Genomic DNA, 26,998 nt, shown 5'->3' on the forward strand with positions numbered 1-26,998 from the left:
TTGATTTAGAATGGAATGTTCTGTTTATATTTGCGAAGTCCATCTGGTCCAGTGTGTCATTCAAAGCCCTTTTTTCTTTCTTGATGTTCTGCTTAGATGATCTGTCCATTGCTCTGAGTGGAGTGCTGAGGTGTCCTACTATTAATGTATTATTAGTAGTAGGTTTCTTTATTTTGGTTATTAATTGGTTCATATCATTGGCTGTTTCCATGTTGGAGGCATAGATATTTACAATTGTTAGATCATCTTGCTGGATAGACCCTTTAAGTATGATGTAGTGTCCCTCTTCATATCTTACTATAGTCTTTGTTTTAAAATATAAATTGTCTGATATGAGGATTGCTGCCTCAGCTTTCATTTTGAGGTCCACTAGCATGGTAAATGGTTCTCCATGCCCTCACTTTCAATCTGGAGGTATCTTTAGTCTCAAAATGAGTCTCTTGTGGACAGCATATGGATGAGTCTTGCCTTTTTATCCAATCTGAAACCCTCTGTCTTTTGATTGGAGCATTTAGCCCATTTACATTCAGAGTAACTACTATAAGATATGAATTTAGTGTCATTGTATTGCCTGTAAAGTCCATCTTTCTGTAGATTGTCTATGTTACTCTTGCGCTCTCTGTTCTCTTATGGTATCCCCTTAATATTTCTTGCAGGGCTGGCTTGGTGATCACATATTCTTTCAGTTTCCATCTGTCCTAGAAACTCTCTATCTCTCCTTCCATTCTGAATGATAACCTTGCTGGATAAAGTACTCTTGGCTACATGTTCTTCTCATTTAGTACTCTGAATATGTCTTGCCAGCCCTTTCTGACCTGCCAGCTTTCTGTGGGTAGGTCTGATGGTATTCTGATTTTTGTCCCTTGATACATAAGGAACCTCCTCTCCCTAGCTTTTCTCAGTATATATTCTTCACCTCTGAGATTTGCAAGCTTCACTATTATATGTTGGGGTGTTGATCTATTTTTATTGATTTTTGGAGGGATCCTTTCTGCCTCTTGGACATGAATCTTTGCTTCTTCTCCAGATTCCAGAAGTTACTCAAATTTACCTTCTAGTACCTCCCCCCCCCGCACCCCACCCCACCCCCCACCATCTACCCTCTCTGTGATCCTGATAATTCAGACATTGGTTTGTTTCAAGGCATCGTTAAATCCTTGAAAACTTTCTTCATGGGTTATTAGTTGTCTTTCTTTTTCTCAACTTCCTTTCTATCAGCTTGTCCTCTAGATCACTTATTCTCTCTTCTGCCTCATTAACTCTAGCTGTTAGAACATCCAATTTAGCCTGCATCTCATTCATAGCGTTTTTAAGTTCAGCCTGTTTAGAACTCATTTCTGCCCTTAGAGATTCTGTATTTTCATTTATGCATTTTCAAGTCTACCTATTAACTTTATAATTGCTATCCTGAACTCCATCTCTGACATCTTACTTATATATCTATATATTGATTAACTCTGTGGCAGAGAACATTGCCTCTGTTTCTTTCCTTTGTTATGAGTTCCTCTTTCTAGTTATTCTGTCCAGGGAAGGATAGGTAAGTGAAGTGAGTACAAAATATCAACCACAACCCAAGCAAAATGCACCCTAGAAAAAAATTTGAAGTGGTCTGAAGCTACCACAGAAAAGCACACGAACCCAAAATGCAATAAAACTAACATGAGGAAACACCTGGAACTCAATATACTATTTTCCCCTGGGATCCATAAGCTTTTCATTCACCTGTTCTTCTAGTCTGTCTTCTGGGGGTGGGGCCTCCTGTGCTGCTTCTGAGGTGTCTTTGTCTGAATGGAGTTTCCCCACCCCTTTTTGGGGGCTGGGCTTAATGTAAGCTGGTCCTCTATGTGGCTTTTTTTCCCTGGCAAATTTCGGCACCTCTTAAAAGAGGGTCAGAGCAAAAATGACCATACCCAAATCTCCATCCCAGAGACACAAGATTGCAGTGTCACCTCTTCAATAAACCCTCTGAGTCAGACAGAATCCACTTCTGTGTGTGCCAAAGTCTGCAGACTCCCATGGTTCATACCCACTGCAATCCTCCCCAAGGTGGGGGGGGGGTAATACCAGGGAGCCATGAGCGTCACTGTGCTTTGTGTCTTTGTGACTGTGAGCATGTGTGAGCTCATGTGTGCACCTTGCTCCACTATTCCCAGTTCCTGGCTGAGTGCCACCCTATTGTCCTTTCCAGGGCTGCTACCTCCCTGAGAGCCATTTTCCAGGTATGGGAACACCCATGTCATCACTCCCAGGATTGATAACTGACCCACATGTTCTGGTCCTTTTCCAAGTTCTCAGGCAAAGAGTGGTCTCCCTACCAACCCCACTCATGGTTTATAGCGACCAAAGATGAAATCCCTACTGGGTTCACTGACCATAAACAGTTTCCCATCTCCACTGCTTGGGCACTCTATCAGTTCAGGCACCCTCATTCATTCTGTCTCCTGGGATCTTGAGACCACAATGACCCACATAGAATTCTGTACTTTTAATTTCCTGAGCCCTTTTCAGAAAGGGATGTCTCTCACTGGAGCAGATTTCTAAAGGTTCCAATCTTGTGCTCCAGTGTTATATCACTTTCTGGCAGCAAGCTTATTGAGGCTGCCTCCCTCCTTCACTTATCTTCTGATATTTCCCTGCAGATTTATGACTCCCCTCTTCCTACCTTGCAAAAATCAGTTGCTTTTTTGCTTGTAGAGTTCCAGATATATTTTCTTACATCTCAGGCTGATTTCATTGGTGTTCAGAATGGTTTGATAGATATCAAGCTCATTCAAAGGACCAAATGAAATGCCCTTTACTCTACCACCATCTTCTAGAAGTAAGTATATTGAATCAGTAAATAAAAAAAACCTTCCCAATAAGGAAAAAGTCCAGGGCAAGATGCCTTCTCTGGTGAAATCTATCAAAGATTTAAAAAAGAATTGACAACAGCATTTTTCAAACTTTTCCAGAAAGTTGAGGAGGGAACACTCTCCAACTTGTTTTGTGAAACCAACATTATCTAATACCAAAGCTAGACAATGATACAAGAAAAGAAATTTACAGATCAATATTTTTGATGAATACTGATATAAAAATCCTTTACAATACTAGCAAACCAAACTCAAATGCATGCTAAAAGGATCCTACATTATAATAAAGTGGGTTTTATCCCTGGAATGCAAGGATGATTCAATATAAGCATATTGGTAAAAGGGATATACCACATTAACAGAATGAAGGTAAAATCATTGATCATTTCAGTAGATGCAGAAAAATTATTTTACCAATTTAACTTGCTTTCATACTAAAATATATTTTCAACAGATTAGGGATAGAAGAAATGTACATCAGCATAATAAAGTCCATAAATGAAAAACTTACAGTGAACATAAAACTCAAATGTAAAAAGCAAAGAACTTTTCCTCTAAGGTCAGGAACAAGATAAGGATTCCCACTCTCCAGACTTATATTCAACATAGTACTGGAAGTTCTAGCCAGAACGATTAGGCAAGAAAAGGAAATAAATGTTCATTATAGATCCTGGATATCAACCTTTTGTCTGTACTGTCACTTGCAAATATCTTCTCCCATTCTGTGGGTTGTCTCTTTGTTTTGTTGACTGTTTCCTTTGCTGTGCAGAAGCTTTTGATTTTGATGAAGTCCCAAAAGTTTATTTTCGCTTTTGTTTCCTTTGCCTTTGGAGACATATCTTGAAAGAAGTTGCTGTGGCTGATATCGAAGAGATTACTGCCTATGTTTTGCTCTAGGATTCTGATGGATTCCTGCCTCACGTTGAGGACTTTCATCCATTTCGATTTTATCTTTGTGTACGGTGTAAGAGAATGGTCGAGTTTCATTCTTCTACATATAGCTACCCAGTTTTCCCAGCACCATTTATTGAAGAGACTGTCTTTTTTTTCACTGTATATTTTTTCCTGCTTTGTTGAAGATTATTTGCCCATAGAGTTGAGGGTCCATATCTGGGCTCTCTACTCTGTTTCACTGGTCTATGTGTCTGTTTTTATGCCAGTACCATGCTGTCTTGGTGATCACAGTTTTGTAATAAAGCTTGAAATCAGGTAACGTGATGCCCCCAGTTTTATTTTTGTTTTTCAACATTTCCTTAGCAATTCGGGGTCTCTTCTGGTTCCATACAAATTTTTGGATTATTTCCTCAAACTCAACACACACAAAACAGACAAGCATATCAAAAAAATGGGCAGAAGATATGAACAGAGACTTCTCCAATGAAGACATAGAAATGGCTATCAGACACATGAAGAAATGTTCATCATCACTAGCCATCAGGGAGATTCAAATTAAAACCACATTGAGATGTCACCTTACACCAGTTACAATGGCCAAAATTAACAAGACAGGAAACAACATGCGTTGGAGGGGATGTGGAGAAAGGGGAACCCTCTTACACTGTTGGTGGGAATGCAAGTTGGTGCAGCCACTTTGGAGATCAGTGTGGAGATTCCTCAAGAAATTAGAAATAGAGCTTCCCTATGACCCTGAAATTGCACTACTGGGTATTTACCCCAAAGATACAGATGTAGTGAAAAGAAGGGCCATCTGTACCCCAATGTTTATAGCAGCAATGGCCACAGTCACCAAACTGTGGAAAGAACCAAGATGCCCTTCAACGGATGAATGGATAAGGAAGATGTGGTGCATATACACTATGGAGTATTATGCCTCCATCAGAAAGAATGAATACCCAACTTTTGTAGCAACATGGACGGGACTGGAAGAGATTATGCTGAGTGAAATGAGTCAAGCAGAGAGAGTCAATTATCATATGGTTTCACTTATTTGTGGAGCAAAACAAATAGCATGGAGGACATGGGGAGTTAGAGAGGAGAAGGGAGTTGGGGGAAATTGGAAGGGGAGGTGAACCATGAGAGACGATGGACTCTAAAAAACAATCTGAGGGTTTTGAATTGGTGGGGGGGCGGGGTGGGAGGTTGGGGTACCAGATGGTGGGTATTATAGAGGGCACGGATTGCATGGAGCACTGGGTGTGGTGAAAAAATAATGAATACTGTTATGCCGAAAATAAATAAAAAATAAATTAAAAAAAAAAAAGAAGGAAAAGGAAGTAAATGGCATCCAAGTCAGGGAAGAAGAAGTGAAACTGCCTCCATTTGCAAATGACATTATCTTATATATGGTAAACCCTAAGATCCCACCAAACAGCCATTAGAACTAATCAACAAATCTAGTAAAGTTACAGGATACAAAATTGATGTATCAGTTGCATTTCTATACACTAACAATGAACAGCAAGGCAAATTAAGAAAGCAATGCCATGAGCAGACACTTCTCCAAAGAAGATGTACAAATGGCAAACAGACACATGAAAAAATGTTCATCATCATTAGCCATTAGGGAAATTCGAATCAAAACCACATTGAGATACCACCTTACACCAGTTTGAATGGCAAAAATTAGCAAGGCAGGAAACAATAAATGTCAGAGAGGATGTGGAGAAAGGCGAACACTCTTACCTTGTTGGTGAGAATGCAAATTGGTGCAGCCACTTTGCAAAAGAGTGTGGAAGTTCCTCAAAAAATTAAAAATATGGGGCACCTGGGTGGCTCAGTTGGTTAAGCCTCTGCCTTCTGCTCAGGTCATGATCCCAGGGCCCTGGGATCGAGCCATGCATTGGGTTTCCTGCTCAGTGTAGGGCATGCTTCTCCCTTTCCCTGCCACTCTGCCTACTTGTGCTCTCTCTGTCAAATAAATAAATAAAATCTTTTAAAAATTTAAAAATAAAACTACCCTATGGCCCAGCCAATGCACTAATGGTTATTTACCCCAAAGATACAGATGTAGTGAAAAGAAGGGCCTTATGCAACCCAATGTTCATAGCAGCAAAGTCCACAATAGCCAAAATGTGGAGAGAGCCAAGATGCCCTTCAACAGATGAATGACTAACTTAGTTTTGTTTTTTAACTCTTTTATCTCTTTGGCAGATGACTTCCTGAAGTCTTCCATTCTTTTCTCAAGCCCAGTAAGTAACTTTATGCTTATTGCTTTAAAATCGTGATCAAGCATGTTACTTATATCTGTTTCACTTAGGTCTCTGGCCTATCTTATTCTTTCATTTGGCATGAATTCCTCCACCCTGGCATTTTATGTAAGTCTTATTACATAATAATATGTCTTCTTCTGTTTATTAGAAATTGCCATTAGGTTTCCTGCTCCAGAGAGTAATGGCTTTATGAAGAAGAGGTCATATAGTCTAGGATCTGTTGCTTCAGGGGGTGTCTCTTTGTGCTGTGTGTGCTCTCTGGTTGTGTTTTTGACTGCACTATCCTTCAGGCAAGTCTGCAGAGGTTCTCCTTGTCTGTAGTGGGCAGTGTCTGGACCTTTGCCATAATGTGGTAACTTGTCCTAGTGTGCTCTGGTCTGCTTGTTAAACAAGACCTGATATTACTTCCACTAGAACTGAAGCCCTGCAGAAATGTTTGGATGGGAGAAGTGGTGTGGGCAGGAGTTTCTGCTGGTCTTCTGAGGAAGGGATTTGCCACACTAGGACTTAGACAAATTTGATGAAGAAGGACAGTACTATGAGAGTGCAGGGGTGTGGAATTTGGTGTAAGCAGGCTAGGTAGCCAATTTTGTTACTGTGCTGCTTACTGCAGGTTGCTTTGCTCTTATGCTGAGGGGTAGGAAAATGGGGCCAGTTTCTTTGTCCCTGGAGCAACGTGGGAGGCAACAGAAATAATTTTAATAATTTAAAACTTCCTTTCTCCAACCTGATCTTTCACTATGTTCTCTAAGTGTTCTCCACCCAACTGCAGCTATCTTCTTCCCTTGCCACATACATTCATTGCTTTAAAACAGCCTTCAGCTCCCTCAGAAACATTTCTTAAAATGTTTCCCTTTTATAATTTAGATAAAGGAACCAGCATCAAATGATAGCTCATCATTGTAGCAGGATTCAGCAAGTGTTGTATTATAACTGCTGTTCATAATATTTCAAAGAAAAATCTGTCTTGTATTTAGTTATTTTCCCTTTTTATTCTGTCTTTTGCTTTCTTGTATCTTTTTTGGGGAGGGAGCTTGACCAATCTTGCTAAGTTTATCTTTTCTTTTTAGAGATTTTATTTATTTACTTCAGGGGGGAGGGATACAGGGAAAGGGAGAAAAAAAAATCCCAAGCGGATTCTGCACTGAGTTAAGAGCATGATGTGGGGCTTGGTTTTGAGACCCAGAGGTTCCGAACTGAGCTGAAACTAAGTCAGATTCTCAACTGACTGAGCCTCCCAGGTGCCCCACAACAGTTTATCTCTTTCATTGGTCTTATCAAAGAACAAGCTCTGGTCTTGTGAGTTTAATGAAAAATTTTTCTTCTATACTCCACTTATTCTTGTGTCTTTTGGTTTTGTTTTTCTAATACTTTTCTTTAACTGTTTTTTCTGCATTCCAAGATTCATTGTTTATGCACCACACCCAGTGCTCTATGCAATCCCTGCCCTCCTTAATACCCACCAACAAGTTCACCTATTCTTCCACCCTCCTTCCCTCCAAAACCCTCAGTTTGTTTCTCGGAGTCCACAGTCTCTCATGCTTCATCTCCCCCTCCAATGTCTCCCAATTTACTTTCCCTTTCCTTCTCCTAAGGTCCTCCATATTTTATAATATGTTTTAAATTGAATGCTTAATTCATTTGCTTTAATCTTATTTTATGACAAATGTATTTAAGTCACTTAATTTCCATTATTTCTTCTTTAATTCAAAGGTAATTTAGCAATAGCTTATTTAGTTCCTAAATGTCTCAAAGATATTCTTTATTATCTGAACTTCTAATTTAATCAATTTGCAGCCAGAAAACATAGTCTGTATAGTATTGGTTCTTTGAAACTATCAGGGTTTCCTTTATTACCATTACCATTATATAGCTTATTTTCATACATATTCTACATATGCTTAAAAATAATGGTAAACTAGGTGTCTTACTGGCTCAATCAGAAGAACATATGAATCTTGATCTTGGGGTTATGGGTTACTTAAGTAACAAATTAATTAAGAAAATGGTAAATTATCTAATGAATGGAGTTATTTATGTATCTACTGGATTGACTGGGTTTATTGTTTAGAATTTGTTATCTATGCCAGTTCTTTGTCTGCTTCAACTATTAATTTCTCAGAGATGTGTGTAAAATCATCCTCTACATGTATTGACTTATGAATCTACTCATTTCTGTCAGTTGTTCTTTAAATTTGTCACTATCTGTTATTATCAAAATATATATTTCAAGATGCTCTAATTTCTTTTTGTTCTTACTCTCATCCCTTTATTCTGTTATGTTATTCTCTGTGCATCAGTTTCTTTAACTGTAGTAATTTTTACTAGTTGTTGAGTAAGAGTTAATATTCGTAAAATACTTGAATAGCATTTGGCATAGAATTACATAAGTATTTAGTTAGTATTGCAATGAGTAGACGTGGTAATTAAAGCGATGGGCATGCCTGAAAACATCTGAGGAGACATGACAGTTCAAAAAACATAAAAGGATCAATGATAAATATTTAAGAAACTCATTTAATGGCTGAGAAGGGAGGGATAAACCTCCAAAAAAGACCGAGGAGAAGACAAAAAAGTAGGATGAAAACCGAGAAAGTACATTCCCAAATGGATAAAGAGTGAAGGAATAATTAAGTGCTGCTGAATACAGATCTGAATAAATGTGAGACAAACAGCATTAATTTGAACAGTTGAATGAGAGATTTAATGAGTACTGTGGATGCCGTGATGTAGCTCTAGGACCTCCCTTGAGGAATAAAGTCTTATTCCACCAGTTGCTGGGAGTGCTGCCAGCAGACATGTCTCAGCTGTCAACCTCCTTGAGTAATTGCTTTGGCTAAAGAGATCCTCCTTGCCTAAGGTCATACACCTTGCAAAGCCTGCATTCCTACTGGGAAAACTTTGAAAGTACATCACGTTAGAGGTCTATGTGGGATACCTTGTTGAAACTGGGCATCACAACTTAGCTTCTCCCTCTTCCCAGTTTCACGTCCCCTCACTCCCTTCCCCAAATATTGATACCTAATAAATTCCCTTCACAGCAAAAAGGCATTGAAAAAGTCTGCTTCCCAAGGAAATCAATCTGTGACAATGAGTTTCATTTATAGGAAGAGGTGATGGACAGGAAAACTGAGAATGCGAAAGGTAAGAAATAAATAATAAAAACATGGAAGAACTATGAATGGGCAAATTATTCAAGTAATTTGCTTTCACAGATCAGAGAATGACCAAAATGAAGACAGTATAAAAGGGTCACCACCCTGCTCCTTCTTTAGTATGGGCAATATTCGACTGAAAGATAAATGCCAGTTTCACATACAGGATTGTGTATCGCTGAAACTAACCTTCAACAAAGATGAACAACAATTAAAAAGTATTGCTTTCTGTTAAGGTACCAGGACATTAATAACTATTAACTTTAATAACTATTAACTCATTAAGAAGTTAGGTGAATGAGTAAACAGCATTTTAGAAAGATAAACGTAAAGCTTTGATTCGGCCACCTTATGCCAGCCTTCTAAATTTGAACAGTCCGTTTGAGCCAGTTTACATTTTTATTTTCTATACCTGATAAAACCATATTCTAAACTACTTCTCCCACAACTTCCTTCTAGTCCCAGCTGAACTAGAATGTCCACCCTTTAACCCAGAGACCTAAACGTTTCTCAGCTAAGTGATTCAACAACAGGAATCAAGAGATTTCCGGAAAGGATTTCTCTGGAAATCCAAATGAAGGTGGAAAACAAAAACAAAAACAAAAACAAACAAACAAACAAAAAACCCAAACAACAACAACAACTATGTGGAGAATAAACTTTTGAAGAATTAACGAATTAACTATATGGCCATGAGTAGTAATTTTGACCGAGGAATGAGATGAGCGTGGGGTGGAGGAAAGGTTAAAACTAGAGCCAAAGCTTCAAGAAAAAGTTAAAAAACAAACAAACAAACAAAACTAAACTAAACTAAACGAGAAACCCTATAAAGCTGCAAGAAATACAGCGCTGGCTACACGCAGGCGTCTAAAAGGTTCACACATCACCAGTGCACAGAGTCCAAAAGAGCCTTCCGACCCCTTTTAAAGCACTGGCGGGAAAGGAAAACTTACACTACCGGCTAACACAGAAGGCTGAAAATTTACGAATGACCCCGGAAACATTTTATTTTGCGTAGAAATCTTTAGAATATTCTTTTGTGATTCGTTATTTGATCCGGAAGAAGAGAGGGCAAACGCCACTTGCGATTGGATCCCATCATAAGGGCGGTGCTTCAGCGAGCCAGTCACCTTGGCAACCGGACGTGACGAACCCGGAAGCCAGTCTGAGCTTTGCCCGGCTGGCTACTGCGGTGGGCGGGGTCGGCCGGGCCTGTCCCGCACGGTCTTCTCCACTGACCCGGCACCCCTAGGGGCGGCGCCATTAAAGCCACGCCTTCCGTGTTGTCTCCGGATGGCTCTGAAGCGATGTCGTAGGCTCGCCGGGGCGGAGACTCGGGCCGCTCCTCTCAGAGGCTAGGGCCCGAGCGGCGTCGTCACCCGCTTGGATTCTTCCGGTTTGTGGTGGCTGCGTCGCGTCTTTCCGAAGGCTAGGGATACGCCCTCCCTAGACCCTGCCGTCGCCCTCCTTTCAGCATCGAACCTGAGTTGCTCCGGGACACCTCCAGCCCAACCTAATCTCGCTCAGGTTCTCTCCCTTTGGAGGACCTCGGCCCCCCATTGCCCACTTTCCTGGATGTGCTGGCCCCTCCCACCCCTCTAAAATGTCCAATAACCTACAGAGGGTCTTCCTGAAACCCGCAGAGGAAAAGTCAGGCAACGCCTCGCAGTGGTAAGTACCGGTTTCGAATCTCCCTCGACACACTGCCCCTCGCCCGCCTCTTAGCAGGGTGCCGAGTCGGCCGTCGTTTCCGGACGCCCTGAGAGTCAGAGGAGCGTGACCCCGCAGTGGGGGCGACTGCCGGGCTCGTCCCTTGGGCTACTCAGAGCCCTCAGAGCGCGCCTCGCTTGGAAGCGTAAAGCCTCTTCAGACCCTGACGCGGGCAGCCTCGGCCGCGGTTCCGCAGGATTCCAGCGTCTCAAGTTTCATAGGCGAAGGAGTAGATCTCCACGGGAGAGGAAGACCAACATGGCCGACGCTCCTGTGTGACTAAAACTTTCTGGAAGATTCTCGCGCACTCGCAGAAAAACACGCCGCGCCCAGCACGGAATAATAGCAAGTGCAGCCCAGGTGGCGCTGGACCTTCCGTGGAAATAGCAATTATTTAAGAGTTAGTGAAAAGGGAAGGAAAAATTTGTGCAGATGATAAGTACATGAATTCAGAAACTGAAAAATTGATACAGAGCTGGAATGGATTTTTAAAAAATTTCAAATAGTTTTTATATGCAAAGGAAGAAAAGTAGAGTAATTCTCATGTGAAATCCATCCTTTGGAACAGCGTGTTTGAAGCAGGTGTAATGAGAATGCCGTCTCTAATTGGATGTCTCTATACAGGAACTCTGACATAGGGAGATCGGTATTTCTTTAAAAGACTTAGTTGCACATTTACAATTTTTTTTTTAATCACTCAGTAGTTTCTTTCTTTCTTTCTTTCTTTCTTTTTTTTTTTTAAGGTTATGTTAGTCAAGATGAATTAAACGGGAACAAAACTGTTAGAGAAGATCAAGTATTTTAAGTTGTAGACTCCATGGTCAGTGGATGTGTAATTGGTGAGAAAAAACTTAATGAGTCTCTGCAGAAGGAAAATGTGAAGAAAACATGGAAATTGGAATGTAAAATTCATGGAAGAGGATTTATGTTTGAAGAACATCAGTCTACCTAAATTTAACCCTAGCTTTGACATTTACTGTTCCTGAGGCGAAGTGCGTTCTCTCCAGTCTCCTTTCCAGTAAATAAGAGTGCCTAGAGATATTTTAAGGATCAAAAGAATGAGTATATGTGAAATAGTGTAGGAAAAAAGAAAAGCAATACTTATATGTTATGTATTATTATTAGGAGAATACAACTTTATTTCTGTACAAATTTTAGCCCAGGAAATAGGTTTAATTACAAGTAGAGGCAAAACGGAATTGTAATAACGACTGAAAAAGCACGCACAATATTTTAAGAAGAACTCACTAAATGCGATGAGCCAAAACAATATGAAGAACTGCCAAGAAAGAACCGTTGCATTACATGTTGTAAAAAGAGCCAGCTTGTGTATACGGATAACGTTTGTTGGTTTCCTTTTGGTGGAAGCTGGGGGAGAGGCAGAGATAGTACTCTGTATGGATGACAAAAAAGTACAATTACTTCCTAATAACTGTTCATTTTTTCTCATTTGTTTTGGTATCTGGATATTTGATGACATTTGACTTGCCGTAACTTAACACAATTTGTCTTAGGATTGCATTGTTTTTCAGTATTAGAAATAAGGATAAGAATTTAACGTTTTTGTTTATTGTGTATTTTAACTCTTTTATTTAGTTTCTAAGCCTTTGGCTATCTGTATTTGACTTTTTTTTTTTTAATTACAAACAGTTGTATTTTGATTACATTCACAAGTCATTGGAAGTTCATTAACTCATTGGTTTATGCACTGTTTTCATCATCTTCAAATGCATTTATTTCTTCAGACCACTAAGGTTTGACATCACATTTTTGGAACATTACCAGATGCTTTTCTGAAATTATTTGACTCTTATTTTCGTTATTGCTTGCATATTTGATTCTATTCTGTTTTGTAAGTAACAATTGGCATGATGTACAACTATAACTTAAAAATCATTTGATTAATATCAGCTGTTGGAAGCTTGGTTTCCTTATTTTCCTGATAATTTTAATGGTACTAAATCATCTTCATAAACTTAAAATGAGTATGATTTATTTTCTATAGATGCTTGGATTTTTCTTGAGTTACTGCTGCTTGCTTTATAAGTTTTTCATTATTGGTTTTCAGAATGTTTATTTAATGTATATCTAATTCATCAGGGCATAAAGTATAAAAGTCTTTAGAACAAAGGAAAAATCTGTAAGATATTTGTGATAGAAGGCATTCAGTTTATCTAGATTGATGCTTTATCTGCAAAGAGCAAAGCAGGAGTTAGAATGGTTTAGTGGAAAGAAGGTAAGCTTTGGAATTCTAGCAATCGAGGTTTATGTCCTAGTTTACCATTATAGTATAGTTCAAACATTTGGTTGAAAAACATTCACTGAGTGCCTACATGATAGACTTTGCTAAGTGGAGAGACTGACTAAAGAAGAGAATATGAACCATGCACGAAAAACCTTAGAGTCTAGGGGGAGGTGATGTAATACACTTTTAAAATAGTGTTGTGCATAGGATGCTGTGAGAGCATAGAGAAAGGAAATTGTAGGAAAGGTTTATGGAGCACCTGAGTTTGGGAATGTAAGTGTCAGCTATCCAATTAAAGATGAATGCAGGCTGCATCCAAATGGAGGGAACTGGTAAATAAAGCACCAGTATGACTTATTACCAGGAATCAGTATTTTTGTTTGATTCTGTACTACAAGCAGGATAAATAGATAGCTCTTCGTTTGCTATGCTCTGCTGGGAAGATTAGACTTAAATCTACCTGAGGTCATTCAGAGGATTTTAAGAAAAGGTGGTCATGTTCCTGTGTGCATTATAGATAACTGATGGTAGTGTGGATTTGGGAGTGATGGATCAGGCATATAAAGATTCTATTTAAGTTGTCCTTTCAGATTTCAGAGATTTTGAGGGCCTGAACTAGCTGATGTAGAGTAAGGTTGGATTCAAAGAAATACAGAAGGGAAAATGGGCAGATTTTGTCAGTGAATTGGCATGAGGAAAAGGGGATCAATTATAATGCCAATTATCTGGATAAGTATTGGTAAATTAATTGAGATGAGGTGAACACACCCCAAAAAAATAATCGAAGAGGTATTTGAATTTGAAACTCAGGCAGGGTCAGAGCTGAAAACAGAGATGTAAGTCATCAGCTCAGAGGTATTATAATAAAAGCCTGTGATGATACATGTCAGAATAATGAGAATCAGGAAGTGACTGGCAACTGGCTTCTATCTGCATTTAATCCTTTGTTGTTAGATGGGGAGCTAAAGTTAGTGTCCCCAGCAGTGGGCTTGGTTTGGTCAGAAACTTGATGTTTCATTATCAGTTTATTGTGCATTTCCTTTGTAAAGTGTGTTATATTATCTTTACTGTTTTGGTGTGTAAGAAAGAGACATTGATACATATACCTGATGGGCTAACTGAAATCTGTTTCTCATTAATCTCTCACTTTAATCAGTCGAATATTTTGGATCCTGTTATGTTTGGCTTATACTAAAGCATATTCAAAAAAGTGGATGGGATTGTTAAAGAAAGCATGTAATTTTGAATAACTTATTTAATATTACTGAATCTCCAGCTATAAAAATCATAATGGCAATATCCACATTGCTGATACGTTTATCAGAATTAGAGTTAATGACAACTATTTACAATAATGGATCTGTTATGTATATAATATTATGTAGTATATATTGTTGTATGTTATTACATTATGTATATTGTGTGTGTACATAATGTTAAATCATAGATGGAAAAAAATGTCTGCTAGCAGTTGAAAAAATATATTTCGCAAAAATATCTGCAAAATGTTCATAAGCCTGCAAAATTTTTATCATTCCATTTCTTATATGTGAATGTTTTATGTCAATATTAGAATAATTTAAAATGTCAAGTTATGTAAGTATGTTTAATATACTTTTTATTAAGAGTTCTCATACCTTTTTATTCAAGTTCTTACATTGTCAAAAAACTACCTGATTCATTTACTTATTTTTGGACACCAATTACATATTTTAATGGAATATGATAACTAGCATATATTGGACCTTTATCATAATTCCAGCCAGTTATTTCATTTACTTCTCATTGCAAGCCTTACTGTCCCCATTTTGCAAATGAAGAAACAGATTCAAAGAAGTTAAGCAAATTTACTCCAATTAATTAACAATCGGAAGAGCCAAGATTAGAATCCTGTGAACTTTCTAATGTATTCTTTTCAGTTTTTTTAAAGTCTTAAACTTGACTGTGTTTGCAGTATAGTTCTCAGTTCAAACACCAACTGATCTAAAGTAACTAGCACATTGATGATTTTTCTAAATTTTTAAATAACCACACCAGAACATGGGGTGCAGAATCTGATTCTAATTTTAGTTCTAACATTAGCTAGCAGAATATGATTATTAAGAAGGAGAATCTTTATGAGGTTTTAGTTATAGGTGTTTTTTTTCTCTTTTTGAATTAGTTATAGTTTAAATGGAATGTCTTTTCTAGATCTGAAAAAAAAAGTATACTAATTGAAGAAGTATGAATTTCACCCTGATTTATTATTTTTTGCTTAGCATTCTACACTCCAGTTGAATTTTTAGAACTTATTCCATTTTCTGCTAGGAAATCATGGTGCTGTGGTTTTGTTTTGTTTTGTTTTGTTTTTAATGATGACTTGTAGCAGGAGATAATTCAGCTAACATTTTTACAATGTGCCAGTTGCTCTTTTAGGTGGAGAGGATGTGAATTGGATAATGAATTGGATAATTTACCTTTAAGGAATTTATGGTCTCTTGTAGATTATGTGAATCTGTATTGATACACTGACATAGAAGTTGTATTTTCCTTCGTTTTTTGGGGGGGGGAGGGGAAAGGGAAGAGAGAGGAAAAATGAATGATGAGACTTGAAAATAGTTTGTGCAATATAAATGTTTTCTGTAAAGCAGAAACATATAGGCCATATAATGAAGTATGTGAGTGAGGTATCAGAAGCCTGTGTCCTTTGTTTAAAAACCATACCAATTAAAAATGTACATTCCCATATGCAAATAATTATAAAAACATTATAAAAGTTCTGCTGTGTTGAAGCTTCTAGTCTGTGAGCCAGATATTATCGACAGATTCATTGACAAAAGTGTGTAAATAAACAAAAGGAGACTAAAGAAAAGGTATTGAGATAGTTCAGTTAAAGTAGAAATTTGAAAGAGCTCCATTTTTTATATAAGTTTTTTGAGGGCCTACTATACTTGGTATTGGGGGAATCATTACAAAGTAAATGATATAGTCTCTGTAAGAAAAACAAAATTTTACTTACTTTTTAGAAGACACTATATAGAAGGCATTATATAACTCCTAGCATTAGTGGCATCAGTGGGAGTACTTTAGGCATTTTTTTTTTAAAAGATTTTATTTATTTATTTGACAGAGAGAAATCACAAGCAGAGAGAGAGGAGGAAGCAGGCTCCCTGCTGAGCAGAGAGCCTGACGCGGGCCTTGATCCCAGGACCCTGAGATCATGACCTGAGCTGAAGGCAGCGGCTTAACCCACTGAGCCACCCAGGCGCCCTACTTTAGGCATTTTAAGTTGGAAGAAATCAATGTGAGTTTGACGGACTTGGAAATATTCGTGGAGAAGATGGAGTTGGTCCTCAGTTTATAGCTATGTTTTAGATTGTTGAAGAAAGAAAGAAAATAACCTGAAGTATACTTGGAGTAAATAATATACTTAGGATAATCAAGAATAATCCTCCCTTCCTGGGAGGACCAGAGATTTTTAAGTTGAGAAGTTATAGATGGTACTGTTGTAGAGATTGGTTGGATCTAGATTTTAGACAATTTTTCAAGTCAAGCTGAATTGGCAGTGATGAATCATTGGAATGTTGAGAAAGGAGGTAGCAGGATGAAAATAATGCTTTAATCTTCCAGAGATTAAAAACTTAAAACTAGTTTAAAAGTGAAGCAAAATACAGGGGTGAGATAGTGAGGACTGGACACAAGGTAATGCAGGTCTGATCTAGATAGTAGGAGTGGCAGTGGTGAAAGAGAAGAATGAGTAAAAGCTATAAAAAAAAAAAAAAACTTTACAAACTCAGTGATTCATTCACTATGCATTTATTGAATGTTTACACTTTGTAAGCATCTATACAAGATGTTTAGGGTGAATCAAAGGTCAAAAGGGTGATAAAGGTAAGTCAGAGACGACTAGGTGATTTAAAACCTAAGTGACTTGGGAAATAGTAGTGCTAACCTATGACTGGATAACTGGGTGGTAGGATTAGAGTACTAGTTAACAGTAGAGAGTAATTTGAACTTGAAAGTCATGGTTTTAAAAAAAAGTCATAGTATTAAAAGTGAAAATGTTTGGTAAGACAACACAGATAAGGAACTGAGGTCAATATTAGGGAATAGGAATAAAGGATATAACTATGGGAGTCACTATTGCAAAGGCAATAGTTGAAGCAGTTGATGCAATAGTTGAAGCATTTGGTTTTATGTAAGGAAGAATGTCTTGAGGAGAAATGGGTCAAGAGTTGTGCTTTGGGGAATAGTCATAGTTGGATACTTAAAATGCAGAAAGTGAATAAGAAAGGAAACATTAAGAAAAACAAGCAAATTGTGCACAGTGGAATTCATGTTAGGTAAAGGTCCACAGTGTGTAATTAGCTAGAAATGTCAGTTTCACTAGGGGGCACCTAGACAATGAGGATAAAGACAGATTTAACTGTGAGAACATAAATTGATAATCTTTGAGAATGAGATGTAGTAGAATAATGGGAAAGAAAATAGACTGCAAAAGAGAATGACTTTCTAGTGAACTTTTTGGCATATCAGTAACCAGAAGTTGGTAGATGGTCTTAATTGTGGTTCATGAACATCATCTACCAACTTCCTGTCACTGAATTTGAACACAGGTCACAATCATCTCTCTAATCCTGTGTGACTTTAGCAATTATATGGATAATCTGTTAGTCATCTAGTCTTTCAGTATAAAGTTCTTTTTCTTTGGTGATCTTATTCTCCATTCTGTCGCCATCCATCCACTTCTGTAGTTCTTGTTGTAAGATTCAATTGCTGCATCTATGAAATTCTTGATTCAGGCATTCTCTTTTCTCAACACCAGTTGCTTTATTTCTAGCTTACTTTTTAAAGTACCACACTCTGTGTTTTTTTTTTTTCCTTAACTTTATCTGGCCTCCAGTCCAGTAATCCCTTCATTCTCTACTTTTGCCTTCTACTTTTTCCTTTTGTGTTCTCATTTTCTTCTCCTTCTGTTTAGATTCTATATGTCCTCATTTTAATAATTTTTACCAATATCCTAAATTATTTTGTTCCTCTTTGACTTTGACTTTTTTGCCCCATTCTTCTGAAGCCGCTCCAACCCTGGATGAACTCAGGGATTTGCTTATACTTTGCTTAAACCCGATGAGACAAGGAAGATCTCACAAAAGCACAGACTGGTCTCACTATAAATTCATAATCTGCCTATATCCTTAGCTATCTTAGACTGTTTCAGATCTTTTTGATTCTCCTCAAATTTCTGTTTTTGCTCTCCTTATCACACCTTACACTTAATTAGCCCTCTTTATCCTCTAAATCTTGATTCATTTAACCTTAAAAAAGAGAAAACAGATCCCTTCTTGACCCCATTTAGCCTCCATCTACTTGCCAGTCTTTATCTTCCCTTTGACAGTCAAAGGTCATAAAAGTTGTCTGTACCTTCTATCTTAATATCCGTTTTTCATGTTAATTCCTGTGCAACTTTTGTCCTCCACCAAACTTTTTTTTTTTTTTTTAAGATTTTATTTATTTATTTGACAAAGAAAGAGGGAGACAGTGAGAGAAGGAACACAAGCAGGGGGAGCAGGTGGGAGAGAAGCAGGCTTTCCTCCAAGCAGGGAGCCAGACTCAGGACTAGATCCTAAGACCCCAGGATCATGACCTGAGCCAAAGGCAGATGCCTAACGACTAAGCCACTCAGGTGCCCCCAAACTTTTTTTTCCATGCAAGTTTACATTTTAATCTGCATCCTACTTGGCTTGTTAGAACTTTTAAATAGACTTGCCCATTTTCTCAAAACTCTCTTCCTTTGGCTTCCATTGCATCAAAATCTCTTGGTTTTTGTTCTCCTGCTCAAAGAAAATGGGAACCTGCTGAACTGTTTTAAGCAGGGAAGGATCTGTGGCTGAAGAAGAGTCCAGTTATGAAGCTACTACAGTAGTGCAAGCCAGCAGTGATGTTTGCTTGAATAGAATGGAGAAAGATAGTTTGGAAAGAATTGAAAAGATTAAGGGAAATTTAGGAGATAATACCAACAGGATTTTGTGATAGATTAAGTGTAGATGATTAGAAAGCAGGAAATTCCTTGTTCTGATTTATGATATGCCACTTATCATAGGGGAAGGAAAAAAAAAAAAAAACACTGGTAAAGTCCATGTTGAGTTTTAGGTGCATTTGAAATTCTGAATGGAAATGTCATTAGGGTAGTTGGATGTGTAAGTCTGAATCTCCAAAGAGCTAAGATGCAAATCCTTTAATTGTTGCTGTACAAATGGAGACTTATTGAAGTCATGCACATTAAAGAAATAATTGAGAAAAGCTTAAGAGTAGGAAGAGAATTCAGTCTCAGCTTTGGTGAATTTCAGCATTTGAAAGTTGATTCAGGTAGGATGAGTTGAGTTGACAAGGAAGACCAAGGAACTATTATGGAAGTAGGAGAATGTCCTGTCTAGGAAGCTTTTAAGAAAAGGAGCAAGCAGGGGCGCCTAGGTGGCTGAGTCATTAAGCATCTGCCTTCCACTTGGGTCATGATCCTTGAGTCCCAGGATTGAGCCCGCATCAGGCTCCCTTCTCAGCAGGAAGCCTGCTTCTCCCTCTCCCACTCCCCCTGTTTATGTTCCCTCTCTCATTGTGTCTCTCTCTGTCAAATAGGTAAATAAAATCTTTAAAAAAGGGGGGGGGCAAGCATTTTTGTTCTCATCCAAATATAGTGTATCATTTATCTCACCTAATGATAATTGCCTGTTTATCTGTCCATATAGCCAACAGTTTAAGTTCTTTTGGGGATTGTGGGTCGAACTAGCTTGGAGACAAGCAAATATTTTCTGTAAAGAGCCAGATAGTAAATATTTCAGGCTTTGTGGGCCATATGATCAATTCTGGTGTAACTACTCAACTGTGTTATTGTAGCATGAGAGCAACCATATATAGTACATTAAAGATGAGTGTGACTGTGTACTAATAAAACTTTACTTATGGATGCTGATATTTGAATCCCATAATTTGACAGATAACAAAATACGGCTCTTGTCACTTTTAAAAATCATTTCTTTTTTTTTCTTTTTTTTAAAGATTTTATTTATTTATTGAGAGAGAGACAGTGAGAGAGAGCATGAGCAAGGAGAAGGTCAGAGGGAGAAGTAGACACCCCATGGAGCTGGGAGCCCGATGCAGGACTCGATCCCGGAATTCTGGGATCATGACCTGAGCCGAAGGCAGTCATCCAACCAACTGAGCCACCTAGGCGTCCCTAAAAACCATTTCTAATAGAAAAAACATTCTTAGCTTATGGGCTGCACAAAAACAGGTAGGGGGCAAAATTTGGCTGAAGGCTGTAGGTTACTAACCCTTTTCCCATAATTGAGCCAGGTGCCTGACCCGTAACAGACACTCAAGTAAATTTTTGTTGAATAAATTAAAGTTGAATAAGTTCAGGCCTTTTCTCTGTTTTTTGGGGAGTGGGGAGGTAACGAAAGTAGGTTTAATTGTATTATTTTGGGTTACAGAAAAGTAAAACTGAGTTCCAGGGCTTCCTAGAATGCATAGAGTTTTTGGCTTTGATTTTTCTAATATGGGCAGTAAAACACACCTTTACATCATTGAGAATTCTAATTATTACTTGTTTTCATTTGGTCTTAGTCATATAAGGTCATACTGTTGGTAGGACATGAACTCGGCATTTCTGTTGCTAGGATTTAGCATGAGAGACAGTCTATATGCAGGTGAACAAATAGATTAGTATATATTGACAACTTGTGATGTGTACCATGAAACTAACAGGTGTAGTATTATACACTAATTATGAAAGATGGGCAAAGATAGTTAAAGTGGTTAGAGAATGCATCTCTTGGGAAGTATTATTAATGCTGACACTTGAGTTATATGGGTGGGAGAGGAGAGGAGTAGCTAGGTAGAGAGCACATGTGATTACTCTGAGTCCCATAAGAACTGAGTATTTTCCAGGAACTGAAGTGGTTTTAAGCATAAATAACTTGAGGTATCTGTATTGAAGAAATCTGCAAATAATTGCTTATAAAATAGAGATTGGTATATTTTGGATTTTTAAAAGTCAGTCTGTACTAAGATACATAAGTATCAGAATCAAAATAGGCTAGTTAAAAAAAAAATCCACTGTGTTCCACGTTCATTGAAAACCACAACTGAAATGGCATTGCTGTTATTTATATGGCTTGACAGGCAGTGGGAACTAATATGAATAATTTCCATACCAAGGGCTATTTAGCACCAAACTTCAAATGTGCTAAAACAATAAGTCAAGGAAGAAAATGATTCCTACATGAGTTACTCCATTTAGTCTCCGAAAATGTGGTACACTAAGGTATCATACCGTAAGAGATTCCTTAAGCAAAAGAAGGATGGCTGACAGTAGGACTTGTGAGTCATTGTCAATGGGAAGAGCACAACAGATTGGAAAGGAGGACAGAAGGAAATAATACAAGTTAAAAAAAAGAAGGGAGAATACTACTAGTTTAAGAGGAAAATATTGTAATAGACATAATTTTATACAGGGTAAAACCTTAGAAAAGTCTAATTTCCCCATTACCTAACCATACGAGCAATTCTAAATCGAAGCTGATCATACCTTTATCTCTCCTGCTTCAAAATCTTTGTTTTGCAGTATTTCACTTTGAAAACTCAAAGTGACAAATTATATACTTTTACCATATTTTATAAATTTTTATCTTTTTAAAATAATATTTGCAAATATCTGTTTTTAAATAAAATGTATATACCGTCTAGTATGTTGTATTGATTTACTCAATGTTCTTTTAAGTGTTTCAGGCTGCATGTACCAAGTAGTTCAGACGATTGGCTCCGATGGAAAAAATCTTCTGCAATTACTTCCAATTCCTAATTCTTCTGGAAATCTTATACCGCTAGTTCAATCTTCAGTCATGTCTGATGCTTTGAAAGGGAATACAGGAAGCCCAGTTCAAGTTACTTTTCAGACTCAGATTTCCAGCTCTTCCACAAGTGCATCAGTTCAATTGCCCATTTTTCAGCCAGCCAGTTCTTCAAACTATTTTCTTACAAGAACAGTAGATACAGCAGAAAAAGTTAGAGTTACTTCTGTGGGAACTGAAAATTTTACCTCATCAGTTTCTAAAGTTCAGAGTCATGGTGTGAAAATTGATGGACTCACCATGCAAACATTTGCTGTTTCTCCTTCCTCAACACAAAATGATTCACCTTATATTTTAGTAAATACTCAGAGTCTTCCAATGACTGTGAAGTCTCCAGTTTTGCCTTCTGGGCATCATTTACAGATTCCTGCCCATGCTGAAGTGAAATCTGTACCAGCGTCTTCATTGCCTCCTTCAGTTCAGCAAAAGATACTTGCAACTGCAACCACAAGTACCTCAGGAACAGTTGAGGCCTCCCAAATACCAACTGTTATTTACGTATCTCCTGTAAATACAGTGAAAAATGTAGTTACCAAGAACTTTCAAAACATTTACCCAAAACCTGTTACAGAAATAGCAAAGCCAGTGATACTAAATACCACACAAATTCCAATGAATGTTGCTAAAGAGACACAGTTAAAAGGTGGTCAGCATTCTCAAGCTGCTCCTGTGAAATGGATTTTTCAAGAAAATCTACAGCCTTGCAGTCCATCTCTTGTTCCTGTTAAGTCTTCAAATAATGTGGCTTCAAAGATTTTAAAAACTTTTGTAGATAGGAAAAATTTGGGAGATAATACTATAAATATGCCATCACTAAGTACTCTCAGTCCTAGTGGGACACAATCCAAAAGTATGCCTATTAAAGATAATGCCTTGGTTATGTTTAATGGGAAAGTCTATCTATTGGCTAAAAAGGGGACAGATGTTTTGCCATCACAAATTGACCAACAGAATTCTATTTCTCCTGATATTCCACCAAGAAAAGATACATCACAAATAGTGAGTTCAAGTCCAATCACAGAAATATCCAGAGAGGTTGTAAATATTGTTTTGGCTAAAAGTAAATCTTGCCAGATGGAGACAAAATCACTTTCAAATACTCAGCCTGCTTCCATGATCAATCTAAGGGCAGAGAAGAATAAAAAAGTGGAGAAACCATCTCTTTCTACCCCAAACCCACATAATATGAATCAATCCATTAACTACTTAAAACAGAGTAAGACTTTATTCACAAAGCCACACTTTCCAGATGGATTTAGTACAGTACAAAATGCCCCCAGAAAAGGAAATATCATCCAAAGCATAGAGAAAATAAGTTCCTCTGTTGATGCAACAACTCTTACTTCACAACAGTGTGTTTTCAGAGACCAAGAACCAAAGGTAATTTTCCCATGTCAGGGTGTTCTTTTTTTCTATCTATATAGAAAATTTTTCTTTCTTAATTCTCAAGTTAGTTACCTGTGATACCTCTTCCCCCCTCCTTTCCCATCCTCCACTCCCATCACACACAAATACCATACACACATGAATGCTTAATTAAGTCAAAGCTTTCATCTGAAAGAAATGTTTGAGGAGCATAATAGAGTACAAGCAGTACCTTTCTCTTAAATCATTTGGCATGCCAAATCTTTAAGACAAAATCAAACAAACAAAAAACTCAGCAACAAAGTTTAGAAGAGATAATGTGACATCAAAGCTTGGTAAAATTCTGTGTGTGTATATATATACATTTGTACACATATATATATATATACATATATGTACATATATCTACTAGATTAATGTTAGTGTATGAAAAGATCAATACTATGCATCTAGGAGAGCTGGGTTTTTTGTCTGTGATGGTGGGTAGATGTCTGGCAGTTTTTTTAGGTAGATGGTAGAAGGAGCAGAATGGGGCTGATCAGTACTGTTTGGTCATTTGCGGAAATAGGATTTATCAACATCTTTTTGTTGTTGTTGTTGTTAGTAGACAAGTTTCCCTTGTTGTTTTTTGTTTTTTTTTTTTTTAAAGCCCTCTCTGACTCTTCAATTATTCAACATATCCACATAGTTACCTTTCTGTTGTACTTAAGGTATGTGTCTGTGCTAAGTATTTGTGCTCACTCTTTCCTTATGGAGTGATCTACTTAATATTGCCAGTGTTTCTCCCCTTCAGTATAGAATTCATTGAATTCTAGATATGTAAGGAGGTAAATTCTGAAGTATAAGATTGATTAAAGGCATAAGACTTTTCCAGAAGACTATAATTTCCAACTAATGTTTTATAGATTATTTTTAACTTGTCATTAGTTTGTATTCTTATTTCAGTTTGAGAATCAACTGTCTGTTAACCTTTCTAGTACAAGAAAGCAAAATAAATGAGAAATTTTAAAGGGACAGTTTAAGTTTGTACTCAGTTAAATTCATTTTTTCAAGTGAGGGTGGTAAGATAAGGGTAATGTAAACCCCATTTAGGACTTTAGAGCATGATGTTTTAAGTAAGATGAGATGAACATTTAGCTGCTAGTCTGATAAAATAGCTTAAGTAATTAGCAGTATTGTTTGTGTGTTTTGTTTTCCTGATTCCAGATTCAGAATGAGATGGCATCAACATTCAAAAAAGTTACTCAAGAAAGAAATGACAAGAACCATTCCCAAGGAGGAAGCAGTAAGGCATCATATCTGAAGAGTGATGCAGAATTTAAAAAGATATTTGGTCTCACTAAAGATTTGAGAGTATGCCTTACTCGTATTCCTGATCATTTGGCCTCTGGAGAAGGTTTTGATTCCTTTAGCAGTTTGGTGAAGAGTGATACTTACAAAGAGACTGAATTGATAGTGAAGGAAGAAAAGAAAAAACAGGTAATAGATTTTTGATGTCCTTTGTAGTTACTCCATAGGTTCATGAATGTATTTTCTTAATTTGTTTTTTTAGTCTGTACATTGATATACATGATAGTTACCAAATTTGCATATGTGTATATATTATATGAAGTCAGTGTTAAAGAGAACCATATATACAAAGGTAAAAATACATCTCCAGTTAAAGATGTTGTATTGTTTCTATTCACCTATTTATTTTTTCATCAAAAAATTATAAGAAAATTCCCATAACTTTTTAATCTAGTTATCTTACTTTGAAGACCCAATGTAAAATAAATAATCCAACATGATCCAGTAAGCACTGGATATTAAACACAACTAATGAATAATTGAACACTACATCAAAAATTAATGCTGTACTATATGTTGGCTAATAGAACTTAATAAAAAAAATTTATAAGTAATCCAAATGTAGGGAAAATATAAGCATGTAGCTGTTCATTGCAGTATTACCCTTAATACAAACATTTTAAGAACTCTACTTGGTCAATAATGGTGAAAAGAAACATCTGTATAATTTGGCCTATTACTCTACTCTACTTTACCTATTACTCTTAGAAGTATATCATTATACTGTTTAATACCTCAACTTTAGATCAGAGACCAGTGAACCTTTGCCAATGAAAATCTTCAATATGTGCTTACTGTGGAAAAGGAAACAAAAAATTAAGTCAATTCTTTTTCTCAAGTACTTTACAAATGGCTGTTATAGTTTGGTGATAAATTGATACATCTAATACTTAAGTAGGAAAATGTGAATTAAGCAGTTTCTTCTCTGTGAATATCAGTAGGACACTGCTGTTCATTTTAGTACTGTACAGTGGTAAACAATTTTTTGCTGTAGTTGTCAGTATATTTTGTTGAGTTTAGTTTTAGTATCTGTTACCTGCAGATCCTGTTAAATTTGAGAGCACACTGTCTATATGGCAATAATTTGTTTTTCTTTGGAATCTTACTCAACATAACAACAGGGTTTTGATAAGAAAAGAAAAGCAAAAACCGTTAAGAAGATGGATCATACAAAGAAGAGAAAAACTGAGAGCGTGTATAACACAGCTGCAAATGGAGGAACTAACGTCACCAATTCCCAACTCATCAGCGGTATTTTACCAACTTCAGATGTATCATGCCATAACATTCTCACAAGCCGCAACAAAACCAGAGAAGAAAAGAGAACTGAGGTTGAACATTATACCCCTGCGAACCAGGAAAAAGGCACATTGAGTTCAAATGCAGCTTTTGAACAGAGTCATTCCTTTAATAAAAATTACACTGAAGATATTTTCCCCATGACGCCACCAGAGTTAGAAGAAACCATTCGAGATGAAAAAATAAGAAGACTTAAACAGGTTCTGAGAGAGAAAGAAGCAGCTCTTGAAGAAATGCGTAAGAAGATGCAACAAAAATAATAAAATATTGCTATACTTAAAGACTGCAGTGAAATAGCTGTGATTTTTTTCATATACTTTTGCATTAAGTTAATTATAGATGCATTCTGAAAGTGTCTTTAAATATGAAACTTGTTTTTTCATCAGTTAATGATTAAATTTTATTTAAAGACTACAAAAAAAGTTGATTCACACATGCCTCTTGTGAATAATCTACATGCGGTATCTGAATCTTTGCCTAGATACTTTTTTGGGGGGAAGGAAAATTTTTCTATTTTTCTATTAATTAGAATTCCCAAAGTTTGAATATTTGTGCAAGGTTTTTTGTTTTTGTTTTTAATTGTCTACATCTTTAGCTGAACTGTACAGGTGTTATTCCAACAGTAGAGAATTTATTGTATACTACTGAAATTACACAGTCCAAGGGAGGATACCAGTACTAACTTAGCCTTGCCAATGGGTTTATATATGTACTCAGACTGTATTCATAAAATGATACCATTGTTGTAAATCTATTTTATTTCATGAAAAAAAATGTATTATAACAATATTATTTAAAAATTCAAACATTTCTGAGTGAGGGACACTTGTTTTGTGGCTTTTACAAAGTAGTTTTATATAATTCAAAATGGGATTTAGAATCCAGGCTATATAGTGTAATGTTTGCTTAAAGTAATAAGTTATTATTCCTAGGTAAATGCTTTTTCTTCTTCTCCATCCTCTTCTTC

At 37.0% G+C, this 26,998-nt stretch overlaps 2 protein-coding genes across 3 annotated transcripts in view; one reads left to right on the forward strand and one right to left on the reverse strand.

The window, feature by feature from the left end:
* The first annotated feature begins 10,332 nt into the window (after positions 1–10,332).
* LRIF1 (ligand dependent nuclear receptor interacting factor 1) lies at positions 10,333–26,837 on the forward strand. Of its 2 annotated transcripts, XM_004769753.3 has the most exons (4): positions 10,333–10,848; positions 21,888–23,397; positions 24,589–24,861; positions 25,854–26,837. In XM_004769753.3, the coding sequence occupies exons 1-4, from the start codon at positions 10,781–10,783 to the stop codon at positions 26,289–26,291; spliced, it is 2,289 nt and encodes a 762-aa protein (XP_004769810.1). In that variant the 5' UTR covers positions 10,333–10,780; the 3' UTR covers positions 26,292–26,837. The 2 variants fall into 2 exon arrangements, with proteins under 2 accessions (XP_004769810.1, XP_004769812.1); XM_004769755.3 differs by lacking the exon at positions 21,888–23,397 and having other exon boundaries at positions 10,337–10,848.
* Positions 22,411–26,998, reverse strand: part of CD53 (CD53 molecule) — a 53,771-nt gene continuing 49,183 nt past the window's right edge. Inside the window, exon 8 of the mRNA XM_045081924.1 lies at positions 22,411–22,522. Coding sequence (XP_044937859.1) covers positions 22,508–22,522 — 15 coding nt within the window. The 3' untranslated portion in view covers positions 22,411–22,507. The remainder of the gene's footprint in view (positions 22,523–26,998) is intronic.

The sequence above is a fragment of the Mustela putorius genome, unplaced genomic scaffold, assembly GCF_011764305.1.
Source record: "Mustela putorius furo isolate JIRA1106 unplaced genomic scaffold, ASM1176430v1.1 tig00000585_pilon_pilon_pilon, whole genome shotgun sequence".
In the NCBI taxonomy this organism is placed as follows: Eukaryota; Metazoa; Chordata; class Mammalia; order Carnivora; family Mustelidae; genus Mustela; species Mustela putorius.